General features: G+C 39.3%; 1 protein-coding gene across 1 annotated transcript; it reads left to right on the forward strand.

Moving 5' to 3' along the window:
• The first annotated feature begins 4,356 nt into the window (after positions 1-4,356).
• Positions 4,357-14,079, forward strand: LOC147871892 (uncharacterized). The gene is made up of 3 exons (XM_087359898.1): positions 4,357-5,263; positions 6,176-6,237; positions 13,813-14,079. The coding sequence occupies exons 1-3, from the start codon at positions 5,027-5,029 to the stop codon at positions 14,012-14,014; spliced, it is 501 nt and encodes a 166-aa protein (XP_087216024.1). The 5' UTR covers positions 4,357-5,026; the 3' UTR covers positions 14,015-14,079.
• The last annotated feature ends 3,276 nt before the right edge of the window (positions 14,080-17,355 follow it).

The following is a 17,355-nucleotide window of genomic DNA, read 5'->3' on the forward strand; positions in this document are numbered from 1 at the left end:
CTCAACGACGGACTCAATGTCCCCAGGAGCGTACGGCAAAACGGGTGTCTTATCTATGCCGTAAAAGTGTCTCAGGTGGTAGTAGAGTATACGTAAAGCAGCGTTATGTCGATGAATGTAGGCGCAGCTGGCATAATGTTTACATGCCGACAAAAGATGCATCAACGTCTCTGGTTGCATTCGGCATGCCCTGCAGACAGTATCCACTACCCCCACACCCATCACCATTCGGCGGTACACAAGTGTGTTTACCACACCATCTTGGCACGCTAAGATGAAACCCTCGGTTTCAGACTTTAGTCCAGCCGACCGTAGAAAGGCGAACGTCAGGTCTTTTGACAAGCCCATTTTTTCTACATTTTTGAAGAAGGCCCCATGCATGGGTTTATCTGCATGTTGTTTGAGCAACAAAGTTTGCTCAGCCTTCTTAACAGTGCCCTTGAATTGATCTGACGTCAGTGTCAAGAGGGGCAACTGTCTTCGCTGTACAACTGAGCTGGTATCAAAGTCAAGTCCGAGGTCATTTGCTGCTCTCTTTGCCGCCTGAAATATAAACGCCCCTACACCCGCAGACTCATGCGAACATACGAATGTCAAAAGGGGGTCAGAGCTATTAATGATGGAATGAGCTGTGCCCAGAACTATCCTGTTGTGAAGATTCTCCAGACCCAAGAGACCTCTACCTCCAAGATGACGCGGGAGGTATATGCGTTGGACAGAAGATTTAGGGTGAAGACTTCGGTGCATGGCCATCATTTTTCTGGTGGCCCTGTCCAGGTTTTTCAACTCGTTAACTGTCCACTTCATTGCTCCAAAAGTATAGAGCAGGATCGGAACAGCAAGCATGTTGGTAGCAGTGACTTTGTTTCTACCAGAGAGCTCGGAACTCCAAATCTGTCGTAGGGTGTGTCTATACTTGCTGCACAGAGCCTCTTTGACCTTGGAGACATCTTGGACGTGACTCTCACTCACACCAAGATATGTATAGGACTCTTCGGCATCAAGATGGTGTATGATGCTTCCGTCCACGAGTTGCACGTCTTCGCCGAAATCCCTATTTCTTCCCCTTTTCAAATGCAGAACTGCACACTTGTCCAATCCAAATTCCATGCCGATATCCTGAGTGTATACTTGCACGGTGTTCAGTGCACTTTGAATGCCACTGTCGCTGGCAGCATAAAGTTTTAAGTCATCCATATAAAAAAGGTGTGTGACTTTGTGGCTACGGATGGACGGTGCACCGCACATGTAGCCACGTTCACGTCTTAGCACAACGGAAAGAGGAAGTAGCGTGATGCAGAAAAGAAGAGGGCTCAAGCTGTCACCTTGAAACACTCCGCGATGGTAGCATACCAACTCGGTTGACACTACACGCTTCCCAGATGTTAGAATGAAGCGCGTTTTCCAGAGCGGTAGTAGATTTTCAATGCATTTCACTATGTCAGGTTGGACTTTCAGCACTTTGAGCAAGATGACAATTAGCTCATGAGAAGTTGTGTCAAAAGCTTTTTTGTAGTCCACCCAGGCCATTGACAGGTTGCGCTTATAATGGACCGCATCTTGACAGATGCATCTGTCAATCAACAGATTGTCCTTGCAACCTGCAATGCCACGTTTCGAACCCCGCTGCTCATATACCTCTTTCCAGATAGGGTCAATATGGTGCAGTATGCGTTCGTTCAAGATGGAGGTGAACGCCTTGTATACAGTATTAAGACAGGTAATAGGTCGGTAGTTTTCCGGATTAGACAAATCGCCTTTCTTCGGAATAAGAACGGTGCGCCCTTCTGTTAACCAAGGTGGAATGGGCTCTGTACCACACAAAAAAGATGTAAAGATACAAGATAAATGAAGATTTCTGTCTTCTGGGTTATTGCGCTGTGTAGTCTGGTCGATGTTAACCAACGTTTCAGAGGTCATACTGCCTCCGTCATCAGGGCGATGAATATGCCAATAGGGTGTGAGGAGTTGGATTTTATAGGCAGGGACGTGAAAGGTGTAGCCTGCCCCGAGCCAATGGGAGCAGGTATGGGAGTGGACCAATGGTAGCACGTGGGCGAGGGTGGGAGAGGGTGAGAAAGTAGAGAGAGAAAGGTGAGTGTAGTTGTATGGATAAAGGCCCTGAAAGGGGCCGAGTTACTGGTCTGGTTGGTTCTGGCGGCGCACTCTTGCTCGTTCTCGGAGTCCTCGGAGTGTGTGGATCAGAGGCTTCCAGGACCGGCTCAGGTGAAGTCCATCTTCCCTGTTAAAGTTATCAGGATGAAGTTCGATCTCGATGGCTTCCCTGATTAACCGGTCCATGTAGCCGGTTTTTGAGGACCAGTAACTCGGCCCCTTTCAGGGCCTTTATCCATACAACTACACTCACCTTTCTCTCTCTACTTTCTCTCCCTCTCCCACCCTCGCCCACGTGCTACCATTGGTCCACTCCCATACCTGCTCCCATTGGCTCGGGGCAGGCTACACCTTTCACGTCCCTGCCTATAAAATCCAACTCCTCACACCCTATTGGCATATTCATCGCCCTGATGACGGAGGCAGTATGACCTCTGAAACGTTGGTTAACATCGACCAGACTACACAGCGCAATAACCCAGAAGACAGAAATCTTCATATTCACCGCTGTGAGAACCTCAAGTCTTACATACAAGATAAATGTTTGTGTGTGCTCGTGAAAGTTTTCCACCAAAAATTATTGATGGCATCTATTCCAGGAGCAGAAAAATTCTTTTTGCCAGTAAAGGCACGTTTCACATCTTGTTCGGTGATCACTAGGGGCACATCATCATCCTCTAAATGGCGATCGCAGAACTGCCTAAAGAGGCCAATGGCCGGAGAATCTATGTTCAACGGAAATCTAGTCTCGTAGAGTTTCTTCCAGAATGACTCGACCTGCGTTGCTGTTGGTGGGGTATGAACGACTGGAGTGTTCTTGCTGAAGAGACGGGAAGGGCATACACGAAAGATGGTGTTCTCCTTTACGGCCCTGTAACGTTTCACTAACTTCTTCCTGTCCGCGGTTAGTGCCCGTATTTTGTCCAGAGAGTGCTGCTTGATGGTCAGCAGCGTATTCTTGTTCAGTGTGTGATACTTGGCCTTGAGAGAGCGGGCGATAATCCTCAGCTTGGTGGTAAATCTCCGACCAGAGTTTACATACTCAATCACGCAGTGAATTCTGGATACCAGTTGCCTTTCCAACTTTAACTTCGCGTCCAGACGTTTTGTTTGCTGCTCAGCTTTTTCTGCCACCCTAAACGGGGCTGGGGTTACTAATAACCTGGCTGCAGCGTAAACGGCGCGATTGATAATAAGCAGATCGGAATCATCTTTTAGGAATTCATCTAAGATTTCGTTCATTTCGGCCAGATGTTTGGCCCGCAGCGATATCTTGTGGTGAACTGTTCGCTGCCTGTCCTTCAGATATTCACAGGAGTTCAACAATTGGTAGAACCGCGTTTTAATGTCGATATCAACAGTCGCAGCTGGGGGACATGGTGCGATATTTTTAATTTCTTCCGCTTTATGCGGCGTAGCTGCAACTGGATCTTGCGGCTTGAAGTCAAAGCCTTTCCTTCGCAGATGGTTCACATAGTCTCGCAGGTTTTGTTGCGAGAGACTGGAGTGCTCAGGATGCATCTCGCACCAAAGGGAATGCATCTGTGACATGTATCCTCTCCGCGAAGGATCACTGGTGGCGTGACACGCAAGAAGGCCACGCCGTAGATCGTCCGTCCACACCATGCGAACGGCCCCACGGTTTGTGCTACTCCCAGCGCCTCTAGGGCCCACATCCGAAACAGGCCGGCTGGAAGTGGCTTTACTATGATTCTTTTTGGGAACCAGTTTAGACTGCGTGCCGGGTGGTTGGCCCGACACACAGACGGCAGCATCTGTCAGTACAAAGACTGTCCAGGGCACGCCACGAGGAGGCTGCTGATCCGATTTATTATTATTATTATTATTATTATAATCTTAAAATATATATGCAACTATAGTAAGAGAAAAGAATCCTAACTGTTGAATGAAGAAGCCAGCAGTAAAATTACTTTATTTTGCTGAGAAAGTACAATGGTAAACAACAATACAGTTATGCAAAGAAGTTCTGGGAAGAACATATTATTCTTCTTTTCTTCAAATGCTGAAGTCATTATACGATATCCACAAAATTAATCACATATATAAGACTTGAGGTTCTCACAGCGGTGAATATGAAGATTTCTGTCTTCTGGGTTATTGCGCTGTGTAGTCTGGTCGATGTTAACCAACGTTTCAGAGGTCATACTGCCTCCGTCATCGCCCTGATGACGGAGGCAGTATGACCTCTGAAACGTTGGTTAACATCGACCAGACTACACAGCGCAATAACCCAGAAGACAGAAATCTTCTTAATCACATATAACTTTAAAACTCTGTAAAATAAACATATTTTATACAAAATCTATAGGTCACTTTATTATCTGTCTCCACAACAAATTTCGCATACCTAGCAGCAATTGTTAACTATTTACTACTATCAGAAAGCGAGCTTATATAGACATCTTATAGCTACTGTGTTGGTTCACATTCTACGAAATATTACTTCAGCAAATAGGCATGCTTCTGCATACAATTTCAGAAATCCATTGAAGCAGCATTAGTTTCTTCCTCACATCAGAGTATTTTATGGCTACCATGTTGGACTTGCTGCTGGTAGGAAATTAAAGTTATATAAAAGGGTTTGCTTTGAATGGAATAATATCCATACCAACTCCCCATAAATTAGTCACTTGATTTAAAAGTTATTAAGGGGCACAGAAACATACGCATATATTTTTATGAAAGGAGCAGACAAAAACAGCTAATTGCCTAATGCATAGACAGATAAATAAATTTTAAAAAATATATAAGAAATTCACACATGTGTGGCATCTACATGTATTAGACCCTAGGTGGTCTCCAGGCCTTATAGTTCAACTAGCCTATATGAAATTACAATAATCCTATTTCTTGCCACATGGATTAAAATAATTTGCAGAAAATTGGTTATATGTCATTTGCAACAGACAACAGCCAATTTCCCAGCAACCAGGGAGGCAAGCAAACTAACACAAACAACCAGCAGCCACCATATCGAGGTCAGAGCCCCTACAAACAACCACCTCAAGCACCACTACAAGATACTCAGAGGAATGTAGCCTATGCACAGCCCAACTATAACAGTCAGCAGGATGTGTATGTGCAGAATACCAATCCACAAGAATATAATGAAAATTACAATACAGCGGTGAGTGGAAAATAATGTCTGATTTCAGGTTCTCATGCTGGATGTCAGTGTTAATCATTTGGGTTATAACACCATGTTGATTTGTAGGCAGATACAAATATTTTGGAAGCTTATTATATTTCCCACATATGTGTAACTTCACAAACACATCTTCATCCACACTACAGATAAACGAACCAGATTATTGTTTGTGCAGATTTGCCACACATCAAAATTTTCTTCACACAGTGTAAATCCGACATTTACACAGTTTGTTAAAAATAATAATATCCAAGAAAGTGATGTGGGTTAAAACTATGCTATATAGAACCTTTTATAAAACGTTTTGATATGTCATTGTTGGTCTTCTGATTTGTGACATGTGGACCTGAAGGTAGATACCAACTTTTAATAGAAACATACTGTCTCCATCTTCAGGGCTTAAATCTTCACCACCATGAGAACTGCATAAATGATTTTATATAAGAATAAAATATCATGTTGTCTGCCTTCAGAAAAGAAGAAGTTGTACACCTTATACAAGTTCATACACCCATTCTATTTTACTGCTGGACAACATGTTTCAAACTCATTTCTCATCTTCTGATACTTTACTCATTCTTTATATTTTGAAGCATGATAAATGCATAAATGTTGCTTCATTTAAAGTTAGAATTCTAGACACTAATGTCACATAGAACCTAACAATTAAAAATGTAATGACTTTTCAACCTACCAGGTGCTTTTTAACCAAATATTGATGTGTAGCAATAATAGTGAACAGTTGAAAATTGCCTGAAGATAGCATTGTAGCATTAAATGATGCCATATATAATGGTTATTGAGCGTTTTAATATTATGTTTCTTTTAGACTGAAATTATAATACTTTTACTATAGCTTATGGTTTATTTTTATTTTTCTGCATACTAAAGACTGATGAAGGACAATACAACCAGCAGTCTGGAGCCCATCAACCTAACAAGTCACCATCCCGGTGAGTGTTTTAAGCTCTGTATTATCTGCATGTCTAAGGAGAATCCATATATAATGTTCATTTTTGTTTTCATATTGTAACATCATGAATATTTATGATTACAAATATTCAGATAAAATTACCACTGTTGTTAAAACTTTTAACACTAAATAATATGTAGAGACCAAAATTAGGTTGAGATTAAGTCTAGTTTATTAGAATACATAATATCAATTTAAAAATTCCATCTACACAAATATACACAAAGTGATAATAATATAAAGAATTTCAGAAGCACCCTACATAAAAAATTATCTAATATTAATAGTACAGTTTTGACATGACATGAAACTCATAGAGTTTATTTATGATGTGCTCACATAAATATAGTAACAAAGTTACATCAGTGGTAGTAAAAGCAAAATGTGTAATACCATTCTGTCAGTTGTGCAAAGAAAGTTTCACACAGCTTGTGGAAAGCAATTCCTTAGTACATTTATCAGTGGTATGGACCACAGATGAACAAAAGTATGAAAGTTTACTGAGAGAAGTTGCTTATGTTAAGTCAAAGGCAGAGGTCATCCAAGTTCAGGAAAAACTGTTGTGGAATATGTGAGGCAAACATTTATTTTCATTAAAAGGAAATCAATGAGACAGCCAGACATGCCAGTTCAAAGCTGAAAGTGTTGCAAAGAATAGTCTATATTATTTATAATGGGTGATTAAAGATGGATCCTCTAAGACAACAGTTATTCCAGGTGTTTGCAATGGATGACAAAACACAACATTATCAATTATGTTGCCACATGCTGCAGGAGATGGTGAATAATTAACGGATAGAGAATTCAATTGTAGATCATTCAGGAATGAGGCTACATTCACCTCTGTGGCTGTGTGAATTTGCAGAGTGTGATCATAGATATAAAGAATTGCAAATCCACGTACCTCTCTAAAAACCGTCTCAAGTATATCTAAGGATTTTTGTGCATTATCAGAGAAAGAGGTCAAAGAAGTGTGATAGAAACTGTTTACTTGGAAACGTTCCAATAACGGCAATTTCTACAGTTCTGAATAGAATTCTAACAACATGGTTGAGCTTTGCACCATTACCTGAATTATATGTGTCACTGTATGAACAACAATTAGGAAGTGGGATGGGACATGGGAATCTGGTTGCATAACCACAATAATTGTGAAATTTTTAAATCAGTGAACATTTGTTTGTGCTTTTTCATGACAGATCATGTATGTCATTCAATCCTTATTTCCAGCTACAGTATGAAAATTAGAACAAAAATTCATAGATACTGTATAGAAAATAGAAGGTGATACCCTAATTAAATTGTTAAAGGAACTTTTTACTGATTGGATGTGTGTCAAAACACAAACCATTTTGAAACAGTTGGAACTACTGTAATGAATTAAAAAGAGTAATTATACATCTTCCATCATGTAACAAGTCATTTGTATGCTAAATTTTTTAATATCTGTAATGTTTGGTTGCTTATGAGAAAATATGACACTGGGATACTGTAATGAGAAATTTGGAAGTTACAGTATTGTGTCCTCTTACTCAGTCATTACTTTACAAGCTCATAATCATGGTAGATGCTATGATTTATTTTGCATCCCTCTCCTCCATCATCACATGTCTGGTTGGATTTATAAAGCAATAGTGCTCATCTATTGAATTGCAGGTGTTTGAGAATAGTAGTGTTGAGGAGAATATTTGGACCTAGGATGGGGTCTGGAGAAAACTACATAATGAACTTAAAAATTTGTACACGTCTCCCAGTATTGTCAGGGTGATTAAGTCGAGAAGAATGAGAAGGGTAGGTCATATAGCATGCATGGATGGGATAAGAGGTGTGCACCAGGTATTGGTTGAGAAGCCTGAGGGGAAGAGACCGCTGGGGAGACCTAGACGTAGATGGGAGGATAATCTATGGGAGATAGGAGTTGAGGGAGAATGGATTTTGTTGGCCCAGGAAAGGGACTGGTGGAGGGCTTTGGTTAATTCGTTGATGAACATTCAGGTTCAGTAAGACATCTAGTTGTTTAGTTAGTTAGTTAGTTCATCTATTGAAGGAGTATGTCACATTGGATTAAAAAAATGATATCAGACAACAAAATGAGATCCTTCATTGCAGCAAACCAAGGAGTCTCCAGTAGACAGCAGAGTCCTCCATGGCCGTGAAAATGTTAAATTTGTGTAACTTTAAGGGTTCTGTATACTGTAAGAATTGGATGACATTATTTTAAAGCTTCCTTTTTAATTGTTCTTTTACTTATTTATGTTTTTACATAGTATATAGCATGAAAATGGCTGACTTCTAAGTTGTAGTGGCATGTAGTCTGGTAGTAGTTTATCAGCATTTCAGAGGTATTTTCTGCCTCCATCATCAGGGCGATGGGTCATGGAACCAGTCACCCTGGAGGCAGCAAGGACCTCTGAAACGTCTGTAAACTTCTACCAGACTACACGGTGCTACAACCCAGAAGGCAGCCATCTTTATATTCACTACCATGAGAATTTCGAATCCTCTTTAGTATATGTCATATTTTCAATCTAATAAAATATAATATTATGCAATATATTAGTTTCTTAAAATTAGTAGGAAATACATCTGCAAATATCATATTGGTAGCTAGTTAATATATCTCACTTAAATTGGTCTTACTTCATGCTTAAAACTAACATTCCATAAAGTACAAGATGCATTCCAGCAATAGAACTCCAGAAGGATACATCATGTCTTGTTTCATAAGAACTACAAAGGACATCCACAGATTAAATTATGTGCATTCAATTATAAGGAGTCAGTTGGTCATCCGTTTATCAGATATATGCCACCTAGTCTCACAGAATTTTCTGTAATGTGTGCTGCATCATTCTCCTGCAAATATGTGTAATTTACTTTATTCCATTTATCTAAAGAGATATTTTAAGATACTGCATTATTCTGAACTGTATTCAGAAAAACCACGTAAGTAATAAAAGAATTTGAAATTTAAGGTTTTCATGGTGGCGAATACAAGTGTTTTTCTAAAATGATGTCACAACCCAGAAGACAACCGTCATAACCAAAGAATTTGTTACATCATGCATTTCTGTGCAGTGAGTCTACTGAGTGGGTCATGAAAGAATCATCTATGTTTTTCTTGTATTAAAGACATAAAATCAAAGGTTGCTACTGGTCTTCCGTGAGATCAGGTAAGAAAGTTGGAAAGTCTGATTTGGGACACGTTATGAAAGTAAAAATTAATTTCTGCTGTAAAAATAAATGGGAACATTTGGAAAACCGGAAGCTTTTGATTGAAATTCTGTATATCTAAATCAAGTGTACTCTCTTTTATCTTCCCTCAGTGATTCTCATTCCTACAAGAGCCCTTAAAGATGAATATTACATTGTTTATTAACATTAATGTGATCAAATTGGATTATCATCTGGGAACGATTTTCTCATATACAGCAATAACAGGAAAGTGTTGAATTTTTCTCCACAATAACCAATTACAACTTCAACAATCATTCCTCCTACCACCAACACCATAATAACACGAAGTACCACAGCACAATCAGGTACTGATATCACCACCACCACCTCCAACATCATCACTACTACCACAGTAGCTCCTGAAAGGTATTGCTCAGAAATATGAGCAAGTAAAAATTTATTTAAAGTTCAGCAAATTAAGGATATTCCAAACATTAAACAAATAGTTATATCCTTTGTGAGAACAGTGGTGTTAAGTTCCATAAGAATCAGCAGAAGCTTCTGTTATCTTACTATTTATGGACTTCTTCTCATTTAATATTTTTACTTATCATAGAATGAAATGACAGATTTGGCAACATTTTTGTTTCAATTTAAAACAGTCCCACTGCTGGGAAAGGTTGCTTTAGTATTGTTCTGTCTCCATAAAATACAAATATGATACATGAGATTGTAGCTGCATTATATCTACAGTGCTTTCAACCATCAGCACTGTAAAAACATGGTTGCTATTAATTCTTATACCTTCAGGAAGGCAACAAGGCAACCTGCATTCATTATACGAGGGTCGCTCATTAAATAATGCCCCACATTTTTTTTCTCAGCCAATAATGAAGATAGAAAAGTGTACTTTTACATGCTTGAGATTTGATGTTTCTCGCGTTCGTGTACGGAGTTTCAAATGAATCCAACCGATGGCGGAGCTGTAGTGAACTGTTAAATTGGCGTCTGTGAACGACTCTCGTTACAAGCAACGAGCTGTAATTGAATTCTTTTTTGCTGAAAAAGAAACTGTGGTGAACATTCATAAACGTTTGTGTGCTGTGTATGGAAGCTGTGCAGTCGATAGGAGCACCGTTGGTCGCTGGGCTAAGAGAGTTAAAGCTTCAGGAAGTGAAGAAACCGAGCTCCGTGATCTGCCGCGCTCTGGGCGTCCTGCCACAGCCACCACTCCAGACATGTTGAACCGCGCGGATGCCATTATTCGTGAGGATCGGCGCATCACAACTCGACAATTGGCCCAACAGCTTTCAGTCAGCAATGGAAGTGTAATTGCAATTATCCGGGCTCTTGCATATTCGAAGGTGTGCGCAAGATGGGTTCCACGAAGTCTCACAGCAGACCACAGGATTCAAAGGAAAACAATTTCTTCTGAATTGTTGGAGTGTTTTGATGCTGAGGGATCATTACAGGTGACGAAACCTGGATACACCACTTTGAGCGGGAGACAAAAAGGCAGTCAATGGATTGGCATCATCCTCAATCACCGAGAAAGAAGAAATTCAAGACAACTCCCTCCGCCGGAAAAGTCATGATGACTGTCTTTTGGGACAGTGATGGGGTCATTCTTGTGGATGTGATGCCAAGAGGTGCGACCATCAATTCAAACGCGTACATCAGGACCCTGAAACCCTCAAGAAGCGTTTCCGACGAGTTCGGCCTCACAAGCATCCAGCAGAAATTTTGCTCCTGCACGACAATGCACGCCCTCACACAAGTCCGAGAACCCGGGAAGAAATCACCAAATTGGGTTGGACGGTGCTGCCCCATCCACCCTCCGACTTCCATCTCTTTGGGCCACTCAAAGATGTTATCCGCGGAACAAGGTTTGAAGATGACGAGAGCGTAATTCAAGCAGTGAGGACATGGCTACGTGCACAGGACAAGAGCTGGTACCGGCAAGGCATGCATGCACTTGTTCCACGCTGGCGTAAAACCGTACAAGTTGATGGGGACTATGTGGAAAAATAGTATGTGTAAAGGAAACATTGATTTATATTGTCACTAAATTTCAGCCATCTTGAATAAATATATTCTGAGGAAAAAAATGTGGGGCATTACTTAATGAGCGACCCTCGTAGTTTAGTACATCCATGCAGAAGTCCAATGCATGTATGGCCAGCTCAAGCCAGTTGAAGAGTTCTCTTCATGAAGATGCCAATGAATAACAAATAGGTATAATGTAAGGTTTAAGGATTATGAGAAAAGTAAGGTTAGGTTCTTTGTTTTCTTGCTAGCTTGCTCACTTTTCTCTCAGTCTGCTCTAATCAAGGCATGTACTATGAAATATATAATATATAAGTGTTACAATGAAGTCTCCTCAGACAATCAGCTGTGTGAGCATTGAGTTCATATACAGTGTTTCAGAGACTGTCTCTGGCTTCATCAGTAGTGACAAGGCCTATAGGTCAACTGTGGACATGATTGCATGCTGTATTGGTATTTATAGATTATAGCTAGTGAGAATTATATATACATACATAGGGGATTTATGATTTTTTTAGATTTCACTTTTAGTTGTAAAAATGTTATATAAATGTACTTTTAAAATAGCTATTAATGCTCCATCACTCAATAAAAGACATCACACCCAAATAAAGTCTGACGGCCATTATTAGATGAACAAAGCAATGTACGTGGCCTAAAATGTAATTTGTTCCATCAATAAGTTACCATTCTTGGCTAATAACACATCAAAAATGATTACAGCAAATACTGTATATAACTACAAACAATTTAGTAACAGGCATAGTTCACTTTAGAACTAAATTCTAGGTTCACATGGTGGAAAGCGCCATGATTCTCATCACTGCAGTTTATATCCTGCTGCTGTCCATTCCATATTTAATACTACATTAAGTATTTGGAAATAGTATTATTCTTTCCTTCTGTTTCTCTGTTTTGTGGCCTATACTAACATCCAGTTCTTGTCCTTAGGTTTTGTCAGCTGCAGTTCAGTGTATAACTATGGCTTCCAGGAATGAGCTGTGTCAAATATTGTAAGTTTTAAAATGTTTTGGAAAATAATGCAGTTGTAATCTTTAGGGTAGTGTGTATTCAGGGTTTCCAGTAGCCTTATACAGAGCAGGCATTAGGTGGCAAGTGGGATGTGAAAGAGAGAACAGAAATCAGGACCTATGTTCCCTGCATGACCAGAGAATAAATTGATATAACCAACTTAACTATGGAGGTGTGTGCAGATTAAGCACAGTCTGGCTTTACCATTTCCCCCCAAAACATCTACATAACCACCTCTCTCACTAAACAACAACTGAGTCCTCCCACCTGATCTACCCATATACTCAACAAAAACTTTTTTCTTAACCTATTCTCATAACCACGTGATCACTAAAACATTTTTCTGTAACTTCTTCTCCAAACCACTTGGCAATACATGTCATCACTCCTTTCCCAATCAAATGGTCACCAAAATTTCTTTCATCTCTTTTTTTCCTAATAATGAAGTTTCTAGAACTTTTTCTCTCATGTCTCTCAGCTACATGGTCAACAGAATTTCTTTCATCACCTTATCTCCATACCATGTGACACAGAACTTTTTTCATCACCTATTTTCTTCGGTCACATACTTGTTACCAATTTGATAGCAGCCTACTAGTCTGCTCTGCCAGTCAGGTCATTCAGAGACCACTCACCAAGTGCCCGCTCTGTACACAGCTTCCTAAAACATGCAATACACATTTACCCTGAAGAAGGAAAGTGCAAATGTTTGCCAAAATATTTGTAAATCTATATACTTAGAGATGGGGCTCATCCTTGAAAGCTGAAATTTTAAAATGACAGCTAGGTTCAACATGTAGCCTTGCAACTATAAAGGTATTTTATTGAATTTCTCACATACTGTTTGGATTAGAAAAGAAAATTATTGTATCAAAGCCTGTACTTTGTATCTAAAACAGTTTTTAGTGTTAACTAATTATAAAAAACAAACTTAAAAGTTTATTTAAGTCTTCAAGTGAAATGGGATACCTTATCAAAGGCATTCATTTATCCTTATTTTATAATGAGAATTCACAACATAAATTTTCATTAAAATCTATCTATTTATCAAGAGCAAAATTGGTCCACATTCAGGAACTGACACATGAGAAGGATCTCTATTCAAGACTTTTTTATCTTCACATAAAGAATCCTCAACAATTTATTATTTAAAAGTTGAAATTTAGCTTAGAGCTTATTAAATCTATGATGAGGAAAGGTTAGCTTGACACTCATTGATTACTGAGTGATGAGGCATTACATAGCAGTATAATTCTGGGTCATGGCTATAGAATCTATTTTCTCATGTATCCCTCTGCAGACAACAGACGAGGCTCAGGGTGAATACTACAGCCACCTTGAGCAACAACAAGCACAAAGCTGTGTTAGCTGCTATAGCCACTTCGTCACCTGAAGATCAGGCTACACCAATACGGACAACTTGCTTGATGTTCATACCAAGTTACATGAAAATTTATCACTTGGTTGAAAATCTATTTAGGCAGACAGAGACATGGACATGATACTAAGAGAATATTAGTGTGAAAAGGCTCGTTGAAATTACTTTTTTATCATTGTTATCCCATGCTGTCTTTCTTATTCTCTTTTAAATATTCCATACCTTTTTCTCCTTCCAAAACATTCCATTACAGAAAAATTATGAAATTAAACTGTAATTTGTGCTACACTTACTATATTTTCTTCAAGGTCTACATCCATTTAAATAGAGTGAAGAAAAGCGTGAATGCTTGGAACTGTTTAATCTGAACAGGTTGTCCATAGCTTAACTATGTGCTCTTGGAGATAATTTGAGCCAAGAAGTTCAAATAAACGTGGGTCTGATCTTCAATGAGTTGCCGTCACCGTCATAATGAGGGTATATTGTAATCACAACCTGAGATTTCAAATTCAGTTTCTTACAAAACTCTTTCCAATCTTGAGTAGGTTCTTGTATTTCCAGGCTACTAGAGAGTGTGGGTTTATGTTGAAGAATTGTACTACCTGTTCACATATACTTGATTCATCAGGTTGCTGTCATTGATTTTTGCATTGGTTTTTAATTGTTTCATATCTAGACATTTTAGTCTGTTAAAATGTTATCTATTACAGACAGTTCATGAATGGTTTTTTATGGATCCTGTAGTGAGAATCCTACACGTTCTTTGATAGGTTAGGGTAAACCTTATCCTGTTGAACTATCCGAGTAATTTGGTTTTTTCTACATTTATGGTTTTGGGTTTCTGGGTTATCCCCCATATTATTCAAAACCCTATTGGTATCCAAATAGATGTATTTGGGTATTGTTTTTCTTTAGGTCCAAGATGAGTTCTGTGATTAATTGAACTACGTAAACTTAAAAACCCATCACCTTTCTAATAATATTTGGATGCGTTATAACTGCGTTATACTATTTATTAGTTATATAATAATTTTAATTAAAAAATAAACATGTAGGTATGTGACGTGGGACAGTGTTGCCACTTACAGGTGGCTTGGGAGGCTTTGGTCTGGAGCTGGCTGACTGGCTTGTGTTACGAGGCGCTCGTAAACTGGTGCTGACATCTCGTAAAGGCATCAGGACTGGTTACCAGAGTTTGCGTGTCAGGATATGGCGCAGCTGTGGTGTAAGAGTAGTCATCTCTCTGGCTGACATTACCATGAAGAGTGGTGTAAGAGCTCTACTGTCAGATGCAAACAAGCTGGGACAAGTTGATGCCATATTTAACCTGGCTGTGGTGAGTGCTGAAATTTTTCACATTTTGAAATATCATATTGGTTAAACCAGATAATAACTAACGCATGGCTGTCAGTTAAAACCAAGAACAGTTATGCTGAAGTGTAAGATGATTATGTAATTATTTCTGCATTCAGAGTGCTGCTTCTAAATGAAAGGAAAGATCTGAGAAAGAATTTGGTACAATTAGAGTATTAGGAATAAATTTATAAGCATGTGTTAACTCTGTTTCTCATATGTGCGAGCACTAATATATATGTGACTTGAAAGCTTCCAAAGAAATTAGCATATTTTGAATAATCTAATGCATCAGACTAAGTTGATCTATTATTAATATAAACAGAATCTTGTCAGCAGTCAGATTCTGTTTACATATTACCTTAAAAGCACAGTAAGCAAAGATTATGTGTCTATGATTCTGATTCTGTACGTACTCGAGAAGAAATCATATAAAATTAACCAAATAGGCAGGAGAACAAATCTGTGAATGATATGTCATCAGCTTCATATTGTATCACTCTTGTTGTTACCTTAGAAATACCAAGACTGAAATGTAGCTGTCTTCATGGAGAAGAGTAATTTTTGAGAAGCTAATGTTACACTCAGCTAGTCAAAAATGTTCCCACTTTTTTAACCTTATGATTCATTACTGTGTTTACAAGATCCCACAAAAGGTAGCTATATTTTTGGATTTCACTAAATATGTTTTATTGTTTTGGACAACCTTGTGTGTCTGGTCACTGCTTTTACTTGAGTGTGGGGCTTTTTCATTTTACTTCTATTTTCATTCAGAAATGAATGGCTAACAAATAAATGCATGACACTCTGACCATTTCTGGGAAGATTGATCTTTGACTAAGCGTAGCTCCACACACTATGTGGAGACGAATGGCCAGGTTCAGGTCTGTCTCTAAGGAAAAGAGCCTGATTACCCATTGGTTGGGATGAGCCGGGATAGCTCAGTCAGTATAGTGACTAGCTACGGGCTGGACGACCGGGGTTCGATCCCCGACGGGGGCAGAGGATTTTTCCTCTAGCCTCTGGGGCCCACCCAGCCTCCTCTACAATGGGTACCTGGGTCCTTTAACGGGGGTAAAGCCGGCCGGGGCGTGATGCTGACCACTCACCCCCATCTAGTGCCGAGGTCAAGGACGGGAGGAGCTATACCTCCTCTCACCCCAAACGCCTACATGGCGTATAGTGGGACAAACTTTACTTTAGTATTTACCCATTGGTTGGGAGGCTGAGTGGGCATCAGAGACATAATTTATTTGGTGACAAAGATAAAAATCTGCTGGTGCTGCAAATTTAACTCTGGTCATCCAGCTGGTAGCGTTAGGGATAGCCGACTTTTAAATGCTTATAATAATTTTGCCTATTAAACAAAAGTTAATAAATCACACGACATAATCATGAAAGAGTTTCTTTTGCTTGCATGGAAGCAAAAGAAACTCCAGATATGCAAATTTCTTACAAATGAACTGCTTGTGATGCTGGTTTTAATCTTTAATAAGTATGTTGGAGACTAATAACTGTGGAGCACACAGCATCTATGAGACAAATATTCAGTGATGGAAGAAGGTTAAAGGACAGTTACTATGTGTAGGTTGTGTAGACCTAAAATGGGTCACTATAAAGAAGCAGAAGAAAGTTAAGTTTGTGTAGAAAAATTCTGTATATAAGAATTTTATTGGAGGATGTAATATAAATATTTTTCTTCAGAATTTACCAATTGGAGAGGTGGTCAGTAAATAGCTGAGTACCATCACTCTTGGTATGTTTGCATAATATTCTGTAAAGAATTGAAATTCCTAACCATTGATTAATAGCCAATAAGTAGAAAGGTTGTTTCCTTCTGAGAGACTGAGTTTTGTGTTCCAATGCTAATGAAATCCTTATTCTGCCATGACTCATTTACCAGGACATAGGGTGTACCACAAGAACATAAGTAAGAGTGACTGTTGAAAATATTTCGCTACCTGTTTTGATACTGAAAGAAACATCTGGGCATTATTACAAGTGTTGCGAGGCAGACTTCACAGCTTCCGCAGGACCCAAGGCACTTGCAACACATCACCTGGATGTGTTGTCTCGCCAGATGTTTGTTCCTGAGGGCGCAACTGTTATTGT

Source organism: Zootermopsis nevadensis, unplaced genomic scaffold, assembly GCF_977971745.1.
Source record: "Zootermopsis nevadensis isolate Lab colony 2312 unplaced genomic scaffold, Znev_1.0 Znev_ptg000037l, whole genome shotgun sequence".
Lineage (NCBI taxonomy): Eukaryota > Metazoa > Arthropoda > Insecta > Blattodea > Termopsidae > Zootermopsis > Zootermopsis nevadensis.